General features: G+C 40.3%; 1 protein-coding gene across 1 annotated transcript in view; it reads right to left on the bottom strand.

Moving 5' to 3' along the window:
* Positions 1–3,623: 3,623 nt before the first annotated feature.
* The window catches only part of LOC133387662 (cytochrome P450 4B1-like), a 48,928-nt gene continuing 41,294 nt past the window's right edge, over positions 3,624–11,257 (bottom strand). Inside the window, exons 10-12 of the mRNA XM_061632895.1 lie at positions 9,242–9,306; positions 8,014–8,096; positions 3,624–6,939 (exon numbers count right to left, since the gene is read on the bottom strand). Coding sequence (XP_061488879.1) covers positions 6,771–6,939; positions 8,014–8,096; positions 9,242–9,306 — 317 coding nt within the window. The 3' untranslated portion in view covers positions 3,624–6,770. The remainder of the gene's footprint in view (positions 6,940–8,013; positions 8,097–9,241; positions 9,307–11,257) is intronic.

Here is an 11,257-nt window from a genome sequence, read left to right as displayed (position 1 = left end):
CACGTGGCACCCTGACATAATTTCTAGAACCTTCCCGCGTCTTCCCTAATTAGGGTGGAGGCAAATCACGCCCCTTACTGGAACGGCAAAGTCCAGGTGCTTTTTCTTCAGGAACTTCTCAAGTTCTTGCTCATCCTTGAGGGACTCCAGTCTCTCTAATTGTGAAAGAGGAGTTTTAAATTGTGTTTTAAATTGTTTTTAAAATATGTGTTTTTAAATTTGTATATTTGTTTTTAATGTTTTTAGTTATTGTAAACTGCCCAGAGAGCTTAGGCTATGGGGCGGTATAGAAATACAATAAATAAATAAATAAAAGACAGAGAGAGAAATGAGCCTTCTTGCTATGAATGATTTCCTGAGGTCACTGGTTTAGTTTGAAGTTTAGCTTGGAGTTACTGTCAAAAAGATGCCTTGGCCTGCTACAACAGAAGAGGCAGGAAATAGTAGAGGCCAGTGGATAGTGATCCCCAGTCCGTAGGGTTGCCAACCCTCCAGGTTTGGCCTGGAATGACCAGGAGCTCTATCGCCAGGAGAACAGCCAATACTTTAGGTCTGGTCTGGAGTCCAAGAATTGACCCCAGTCTCCAAGAACCTCTTGAGACCAATACTGGAGATGTGACAAGCCACCACTGTGATCTCACATGGCCTGTCATCTCAAGAGGCCTAAGCAGGAAGGTGCAGGAGATACAAGTGGGGGGCTAATAGTAAAGAGATGGGAAAAATGGATTTAGGAGGCTAGTAGAGGTGCAGAGATAGCCAGGAGTGACAGAGAGGAGGAATTAAGTACTCAAGAACATTTCCCTGTATCTCTCTGTAGCTAAGCATGTTGCAAATATATAATCCACAATTGCCTCAGAAATGAGATGAAGGCTTTGAGCTTTGATGTAAAGACACTTGTCCTCAAGATATACAGTTATTTTAGCTTCTTGGCCAAGAATGCAGAGCCTCTTTTGTCCTTTTTTGAATTTGTAGAAATGGAATACAAAGATGTGCTTTGGCACATCCCAGCAAGGTGGCTGTCACTTCTACCCACTATGGAACGCATACTACATGTTGGCCAGTGTTGAGGGCATACTTTTTTCAGAGGAGAAATAAGAATGTGTGAAGATTTATTTGTTTGTTTGTTTGTTTGTTTGTTTGTTTGTTTGTATATCCCGCCCTTCCTCCCAGTAGGGGCTCAGACTGTGTGGACAGCTTTCAGTGAAGAACACAAATCTCTCCCTCCTTGTTATGTTTACTTTTTGCACAACCTGATGGTAATCTTTCAAGATGCTATGAAGAAAATGGAATGTAACATCAGCTCTGCAGAACTCCATGGTGTCATGGAATGCCTCCATTCAAAGTAAAGAGAAGAGGGGACAAATTCTATGCAAGATCAGCCCAACTCATTTTGGACAATATAGCTGACAACAGAAAATTCAGAGAGGAAGTGTATAATACATTGACATGGTGCACTGAATACCTAGAGAAATTGTATGGTGTTGAAACATCACTTTTAAAAAACAAATGTCAGTGCTCTATCTTCACAATGATATGAAATAGGCAGATTTACAGACTTGCTAGGCACTCCACATTGAAATTGACATGGACAAGCTGTATGATGACTACTATGTTTTACAACAAATAAGGGAAGAGATTGACTCCAAGGAGCAGAACATAGATCAGAGGTGGTTGGAGGTTTTCAGACAAATGCAAGAGAGTAGTGGCAACCATATGAAGAAACTGGTCTCTTTTGCACTTTCCATTCCTGTGGCTAATGCCTACTCTGAGAGAGTTTTCAGTTTAATGACACAACTGTGGACCAAGGAGAGAAACAGCTGAATTACAGCATTGTGAAGGCTGAGCTACAGGTGAAACTGAACATTAACATGACCTGTGTAGAGTTTCTAGACCTCTTAAAAAAGAACTGGCATCTGCTAAAAACAGCAAGAGGCCAGATCAAATATAAATTTAAAAAGCAGAAAGCTGAGGACAAGCCAACCCAGCTTTAAGGTAAAAATATCACATTAAAGTATTTTAGTATGACGGTGTCATGCTGCAGAGAGGGAGGATAGGACAAGCATAAGAGGGTGGGAGAAATGGCCTCCACTAGTGGTTGTCTTTGGAGACTCTCGGGTTCCACTGTTGTTTTTTAAATGTACTCTTTATTTTAAAGGTTTTTCTTATTTTTTACAGAATGATAACAAAATGACATGCAGAAAGAACACAGTACACTGAGAGAAGAAAACTCAAAAAGAACAAAAATAATATAAAATAAATAAATAAAAGGGGTGTACTCTTTGGTCTGGTTTACCAAGTTTGGGTTTAAACAGTGAAGAGGAATTAAGAACAAGATCATTTGTATCTGGCACCTAACAGCTAATAAACTAGGCAACAACCAAGTGTCCCTACATACAGTGTTCCACAACTGGGGCACCTTTTCCAAGGAATCCCTATGTCCAATTGTCACCAGCCTAAACTCAGAATGAGGGAGAACCCAAAGTATAGCTTCTGATAAAGATATTAGTGTGGGTGAGTAAATTCACTGTGGGAGCAGGCAGTCCCTTCATATATCTGGTCCTGAGCTTTATAGGTCAAAACCAATACCATGAAAGTGCTGGGAAACAGATTGGAGCTTGCCACATATATGATGGTCATTCCTGTGTACAATGCATTGTAGTAATCAAATCTAGATATCGTCATGGCATATATGACTATAGCAAAGCTCTCTATGTCTTGTCTAGGAGGCCTGCAACAGTCTAAGCTGGTGGAAGGTGCTTTGTGCCACATATGCCACTGCAACCTCAAAAGTGAGAATTGAATGAAACAGCATCCCCAAACTAGGAACGTATTACTTGTTGAGTGGAATGCAAAACTATTCAGAAAAGACTGAATGTCATTTTCCAGATTCAGGAAGCCAGCTATCACAGTAGGACCTCATCTGCACTGAGCTTCTGTTTATTAGCCCTCTCCAGCCTATTACTAACTCAAGGAACTTGTTCAGCACTTCCATCACTTGACCTTTTTCTGAGAAAATCTTAAATTGGAGAGTCAGTTGCAATCCTCCTGGACTGGCTAGTTTATATGAGCTCAGATGAAAAAGATAGGCAGAATTGGTGTTTCCAACATACTGATGATTACTAATTCCAAATCCTTGAATGACTTTACCCAGCAGATTAGTGCAAGTGTTATAGCATAGGGTACAAAATAGAACCCTTCAGTACCCCCATAGTATGTTCCATGGGACATCTCTCAGGCAGATTTAGGGGGGAACAGGTAGCTCCAGAAGTAATTTTCTAAAATCGTCTATCCATTCCATTCATGAAAACATCTTCTGGATTGAAGAACCATCCGTGAACAGGACAGCTTTGGATATCATCCATCTGAGCAGTAGCAGTACATGATACTTAGAACATCCCACCAATATCTACTAAAAACCATTTAAAACCACTAAAAGTCTTACAGAAGCAAAAATGTTTTAACTTGTCTTTGAAAGGCATTCCACAAATGGGGCACCGCCACTAAGAATACCATTTCCCTAGTGACACCACCTACCTGGCCTCACCTGGTAGAGCACCCAGAGGAGGGCCTCTGTGTACCTCCAGGTTGTTTTGGATTACCAGAGATGAGATGCAGACAAGAGATTTGCTTACAAAGAGTTAAAATTTATTGAGTAACTTACAAGCATACAGCCAAGTAGCCCAATAAAAGTGGAACAGTCCGCAGCTCTGCAGTAGCTGGCTCAGACTGAACACCCCATTGGGCACACGCAACACTTTTATAGTATTGAAGCTAGCATGTGGCATTGGCATGATTACATACAATTATTGGCAGGGTTACATACACAAATAATATTTTTCATGCATTAAACGTTACAGCATAACACTGATAATTGGGTTTTTGACCTTCTCATAGAGCATCTTCAAAAGCCAACTGATTGCTAGAACACTATATGGAAATACCCTGGCACCCATCCTTGACAAACTATATGTTGACTGTATCTTCACTCCCATCTCTGCTAACAAGCAGTTGGCATACTATCCAAACTATCCTTCTTCTGACCGTCCTTTGACTCGTCCATCTATCAAGCAACTGCTCATTAGCCGTCCCTTGATTTATTGACCTACTTTGATAATACAACCTAGGCTTAAGCTAACTATAAAACACCTTGTTCATAACATATTATTGAATATATGCCTAATTGGGCTCCTTTGATGCCTCTCTACTAACAAGGTGCATTCCCAGCATTATACTGGGCAGGTCATCATGCCCTTTCCTAGCTTAGGTTTTCAGATGATTATGGAATGCAGGGGCCTGAAAGGGGGATACAAGCCTTTAGGTTCACTAGCAAATACATATTGAATCTATGCTTAACATAAGGCTACAATATCTTGCTATAGGCCTCTACTTGCTTGCTGGAAATAACAGATTGGTACAGGGTATACAGCCTCTGAAGCAGATTTTAAATTTACACAAGTTCATAAGGGAGAAAATACTCCCTGAATTTTACATTTACTTCTTGTTTGGGGCAGCGTTTCTACTGAGCAATATCAAGTACTCCCTTTGGCGTTGGTAAGGCATGTGGACATCCCTTCTTGTCACTTTGGACAATAGATGTCACCTGGCCCATGCTTGGGTTGTGTTTCCCTCCTCATTTGCATGGAATGGGCAGTGACTGAATCATATAGCAGTGGGAGGGGGCCTATCAAGCCAGAGGAAACTGAAGCCTTTGTACTGAAAGGTCTCTTGTCTCTAAGTTACAAAATGGAGGACAGCATTTTTAGGAGTCACGAAGATCAGGTCCTGAAAAAGCTGAAGAAGAGCCAATTTGTGTCCTTTCAAATTGAGACTGTCCTACCTCCGGAGCAGAGCATATCTAGTATAAAAAACCTGGCTGAATGCGGTTCTCTCATCGTGACACATTTAAATATTTTTTCTTTTCTTTTAATAATGTTATTTGTTATTTAATTTTGAGAATTGCATTATTTTATTGATGTATATATTGCTATATTCATGTTTTTGTAAGCCGCCTTGAGGGCCTTTTGGCCATAAGGTGGGGTATAAATTTAATTAATAATGATAATAATACTGCCAGCTAAGCAGGGGTGATGGGAGTTGTAGCTGAACAATATCTGGGGCCCCAAGGTTGAAAAGTTCATTGTTCTAGATTATGTTGGCAGAAGGTGTCTGCTTGGAGCTATTCAAAGTCCTTCTACTTCATCCTGCTCTTACCTGCTACTAGTCTAAACCACCCTCAGGACAGTATGAGCCATGGGCTCTCAGGTCAGGACAAGACAAGACACGATACATACATGATTTACCTTTAATTCAAAGGAAGTATGTTGTTTTCTATGAAAATGTTTTATTCATATGCTGGTATGTGCAGATTTAGATTAATCAACATTTCTTTAATTGGTTAACATATTTCTATAAATTGTACAAGCAGTCAATTTCTTCTGTGCAACTCCTAGATTTTACTTATTTATTTCTTACATTATTTGTATCCCACCTTTCAGAATATAAATCCTTCCAAGACAATTAAATTACATATTTGAAAAATACAATAAACATATTAACTGGAAATCAGGATCCTTCCTACAGGGCAGTTAGTGGTAGGGAAAAGTGCAGCTGCAACACTATAGTTATGGCCTGGATGTTACCAAGCCAAATGAAGTATACTTTTGTTCTTTTAAACAACAAAGTATTCCTAGGTCTGTTACATAAGATATATAAAAATAAAAATCCAGCTATATTGTGCTGTAATTTCAGGGGTTATATTGCAAATAACCCAAGAGAAAGATAGCACCGCCAGTGAAACAGAACTATTCAGTAGGCACAGTAGATCATTTGCCCTAGAATCACAGCAAGGTAGCAAAGAATTTCTCACAATTAAATGCCCATCATCCTAGCACTGCATTTGCCAGGGACAAATACTCATCCTGAATCAGTAACAGGGTGTTGGTTAGATGATGACTTCACTACTGTCCTTTAATAACTATTTACTCAATTAGTCTGACAAGACTGCAAAGGAGAAAGCTACTGGTAATCTGGGAGGAATCCTAGTTCATCACTACTTTGGGAGGTCACAGGTAAAAGAAAATTAAAGGGTGTCATTATTTATTTTCATTCATTGTTGATCCTCCCAAAAATCCTGGAAGCTAATTCTTTCTAAGGGTGAGGGAAAGTGATTTGCCCAAGGCCACACAGTGTATTTTTGTGACTAATTGTGACTGTGGCCACTCTCCCAGGTCAAGTCAAACCACTGGACTACCCTAGCTTTCAGAGTGAAAGTGTGCTGGCACATTTGTAAGACGTCATCCTGTTCTAAGCCACAAAGTCCGTCACCCAAAATAATGTTGAATATTTACTGAAAAACGAAGGTGCTGGCCAATGTTCCATACATATATTTTTAATTAGAACCTTAAACAGGTGTAATAGACAAACAGCTGTAGCCGAATAAGTCATCTTCAGAGTCAATGGACTGTGAAATCAATGGACTTATATTAGTCATGCTTATTTATTTCTATGGGTCTACTTGAGTATAACTCAGTTAGCTACAATCCAAAGTGTTGCATTGAGAATTTTAAAGCAATTACTGAACATTTTATTGCAATAGTAAATAGCAGACTAAAAATACTGAAAAGTTCTATATTTGGAAGTGGTGCTGTATGTTTAACCAGTTTCTGTATGCCTGGATGACATTCATAAAAAGTAAAAGTATAGTGTATCATATGTAATTCATGGTGTCTACCAATATTTCTTGGCAGGAATTGAGAGTACAGAAAGAAGTATCAGTGGAGAGACTTCAGCTTCAGGTATATCCCATTCATGGACCGTGTGACAACCTGTGGAAAGGGAATGGGGATCTTGGAAGGATCAGGAAAAAGCTCAAACCGTAGGAGTGTCAAGGCAAGAGCAACTTTCATCTCATTCATAGCAAACTGTTGCCCAATACAGTTCCTGCGTAGAAAAAAGGGGAACATTACAGTATGAACAGAAGAGTTTTCAGAGATCGTCAACTAAGGGCCTTTTCAGTTGCTCATCTCACTTTTAGATTTTCCTCCTCAGAAAAGTCGTCCTGGCATCATCTTTGTTCTCTTTAGGGGGGACTGTGTGCCCAGCCCTCTTAGGCTTTTGAGTCTGTATATGTTGATGTGTACTGGTATTTTATTCTCCTGTGCTCTAGTTTGTATTGTAAATTATTTGTATCACATTATTCTAGTGTTTTATTATTTTAATTTGTAAGCTACTCTGAGAGATGCAGCTGGAAAGTGGCTCATAAATAAATTTAATAAATTAAAAGAAAAGAATGCATTTAGGCAGAGGCAGGGCCAGCAACAGGGGGTGGCCAGGTCGGGCCCTGGCTGAGGACCCCTGTGGCCCAGAGAGGCCCCTGAGGGGGGCCTCCTTAGGGTGGGAGGGTAGCACTCCAATTCTGCAATCTGCAGCAACATCAGCTCCCAACCCTGCTGCAGATTGCGGAGATGGAGCTCCCAGGCACCTTCCCCCCATACAGTCATTGCGGGCTTCAATAAGCCCACAAACACTGCCCACCTACCTCTCTCATCCCTGTGAATACAGCATTTATGCCTGCCATCAACTAAGATGGCAGTGGAGGCTTCCCTAAGGGGCTACCACTCCTGCCACCATCTTGGTTGATGGCAGGCATGTGTGTACAGCTTGCATATCATTTACAGGGACAATAAAGGTAGGTGGACATGCGGGTGGGTTTATTAGCCCTGCACTGCTTGTATGGAGGAGTTGGGATATGGCACCACAGGCCCAGGGCAGGCTGGTGCCCAAGGGCCCAGGCATGCCTGGTGCCGGCCCTGGGCAGAGGAAATATTAATCCTAAGACTTGAATCTAGGTATTTATTTATTTACCAATATCTGACAGTATTGGGTACATAATAGATTCTGGCCCATCTGGAATTTTTTAAGTCTTGGACACAGTTGTGGCTTTCATGGATGATTAATGTCAAAGTCTCTTATTACGGAAGAAACAGTACAAAGTATTGAAAGACAAATCTTTACCTTGGCCCTGCAGCAAAAGGAAGGAAAGCATATGGATGGCGATGATTTGAACTTTCCAAGGAGAATCTTAGAGGATCAAAGTCCTGCATCAGAAAGTAAGACATGAAAATTTGAATTAGTATGGCAACTGGCAATGGCAGCAAGAGCTGAAGAGAAAAGAAGTATTCTGAAAAAGTAGTATTGGCAGGTTGCAGTTCTCGACACATTTAACTTGGTTGCTGCTGATGGTTTATTATTATTGGTATTCATATATTATTTATTTTATTTATTTATTTTTTATTTTATTATTTTTTCCTTTGTTTTCTTTCTCATTCTTTTCACTGTTAAATTTGCAAATAAAAAAATTAATGTTTCCCCAATGGGCTTAAGCAAGCAAGCCATGCTGCGTACTGTCAGAGAAGGCTGGAAACACCTTTGGATACATTCAGACTTTTTTCTTTTTGCTAACAGCAGCTGGCAAGGAAGGGATTTGGATCCAAGCCATGGCAAATGGGGGAGACAGTTTTTGCTCTACAAACATGCATGTGCGCGCACACACACATACTGTGTATATATAGAGAGAGATTCCCCCATGTAAATCTCTCTCACACAAGCACACATACCCTAGAGCTAATATCCTCAGGGAAACATATGAATCAGTTGTACCTTTATGTTTCTGCTCGTCACCTCACACTATCTCTGGGAATATATGGCTTGACATTGGCCCATTGATGTAGGGCAATAGGTTAAAGCAGCCTAATCCAGATGTTGCTGGATTCAAATTCCGATCACCCTAGCCTGCATGGCCAATGCTCAGGAATGATGGGTGTTGCGGTCCAAAACATCAGGAGATCACCAGGTTGGGGGAGGCAGGGCTAAATCCCCCTTCAAATTGGAAAATTTGTTAGTAAAACAAATCAAATTTTTGAGATGAATTCACATATCTAGGTCACATGTATCATTGGCTGAGAGAATGTGACAGTTTTAATTGTTTTTAGAATGTTTGTAATTATGTTGTTATTGATATGTTTGCCACCCTCAGCATCTTTGGGAGGAAGAGCAGGATATAAATTTGATGATGTTGATGATGATGATATAGTTTGGCCCCCAGAGTCAATGTGATAATCAATTTGCCTCTTTTCTTTAAAGAAATTTATGTGTATCTAAGGATTGCATTTCTCCAAACACATCCAGTTATCTCAGTCTCACCCAAAAGGTCTTGCTTAGCCCTTTATTCCTTTATTATTACCTCAGGATTGTCCCAAACCTCAGGATTTCTGTGAAGACCATAAATATTCAATGCAACTAGAAACCCTGTGAATAAAAGAGAGATCTGGCATAGTGGTTAGAATGTTGGACTACGACTTGGGAGACCAGGGTTCGAATCCCCACACAGCTATGAAGCTCACTGGGTGACCTTGGGCCAGTCACTGCCTCTCAGCCTCAGAGGAAGGCAATGGTAAACCATCTCTGAATACCGCTTACCATGAAAACCCTATTCATAGGGTCGCCATAAGTTGGGATCGACTTGAAGGCAGTCCATTTCCATTATCTACTAGAAGACTATTAAAATCATATAATGAGCAGGAATATTATGTAATGATAGTTAATATCTAGTGACATTTACCAAAACACAGTAATTCTCTAAAGCTGGCTGCACACTGCACAGACAGGCAGGAGTTCTTACACTTGTTACCAGATTGACCCTGTACAGATTGCAGGAAGGCAGTTAGAAAGTGTGCAGTTATTCCTTGTCATTTTTATTTGTCCAAGGAAGTCATTGAGGTCTAGCTGGGGCCTCCAGAGATTGTCTGTCCAAGCACTAGCAAGCCCACATCTGCTCAGCTTCACAGTGTACTCCAGTCAGATGTCTTCCAGCCCAGGTGGATAGTGGGGACCATATGTGATGCATAAATGTCACACAGATTCTAGTTTCTGTGAAATGCTATAGCCCATCACACATGTGTGACCTCAGTATTGCCTGTGACAAGGGGCAGATTACTGCTAATCCAACTGCAGGGTTCAGGTGGTATGAAATAGCCGTAAGAGTTGGACTTCCGGGAAGGGTTGCTTTGCCTGTGCTGCCTCTGAGTCGAGCTCTCATCTCAGAAGAAGCTTTTTCAGCTTTAAAATCAGTCAGAACACTCTTTTTGACTGGTAAAGATTTTCTCCCGGGCAGGGAGAAACATAGAGATTAACCACAAAGCCTGTTTTTGTGGGGAGGACTGGATTTCATTTATTTATGAGAGAAGGTTCAAACTGCAATGCTGGACGGACTTTCATCAAGCTCTAGCTGATTACAGTGACACGTTTATCTTTTCTTCAAAGAAAAACGGACTGTAACAGGCAGACCAGCATCCTTCTTTCTATTTTCTTTTTTCACTTGGTTTAAATTGGTACAGCAAAAAAGAGATTTTTCGATGAATCAGCTGTGAAGAACTTCTAGGTGAGTTATGGCTTTTCTCTTTCACTCACGAAATTAAGGAGGAAAGAAATCGAAAAAGCTTATCTTTGTTTTTATCGCAAAAAGCTGTCCTGGAGGTGCATTCTAAAGATACCAACGGAAGAGGGATTTCTATTTCGAGGAGGGGGGAAAAAATATTTTTTTGGTCTATTTCATTTTGACGAATCTGCTTGTTCACGACGCCACTAATTGTTTTGATGTTGGGAACTAAGTTTGTTTTGTATTCCTGAACACATAGAGATAAGGCAGGCTGTACTGTCTACACTGATATTAGCAAGCCTGGAATATTAACCCAATTGTGGCTGAAATAATTTTTGTTTCTGTGGTTTTAAGAATGGCAACCAGGAAAGTGATTGAGACCATAGAAGAAATTATGTTTCAGAAAATAATGGGTGAGATTGAGATAACGAAACAAACCCTGAGACAGGGTAGACAGGAGATGAAAATTGAATTTAACAAAATGATGCAGGAGCTTAAAGAAATAGGGGATTCTGTGAGAGAGGAGTTTGATGGGATTAGAGATGAGAAAAGAAAAATTAAAGGGAAGCTACAAGCCCTGGAGATTGGAACAAATGTGAAATTGGAAAAAGATTTGGAGTTTATGGATGTTAGAAATAAAGTTTACTGTTTGGAATTCAACATTGTCTCTGAAGAAATTAATGAAGATTTTGGTGGTAAAGTTATCAATGTCTTGGATAATTTTCTGGACTGGAATGATGTGATGGAGCTTGACATAGAAAAAATCTATGGAGTTGGCTACAGATATGTGACAGTGGAGAAACTCTTAAGAGATGAGCCAGT

The sequence above is a fragment of the Rhineura floridana genome, chromosome 6, assembly GCF_030035675.1.
Source record: "Rhineura floridana isolate rRhiFlo1 chromosome 6, rRhiFlo1.hap2, whole genome shotgun sequence".
NCBI classification, from domain to species: domain Eukaryota; kingdom Metazoa; phylum Chordata; class Lepidosauria; order Squamata; family Rhineuridae; genus Rhineura; species Rhineura floridana.
This window is presented reverse-complemented; position numbering and strand designations above follow the sequence as displayed.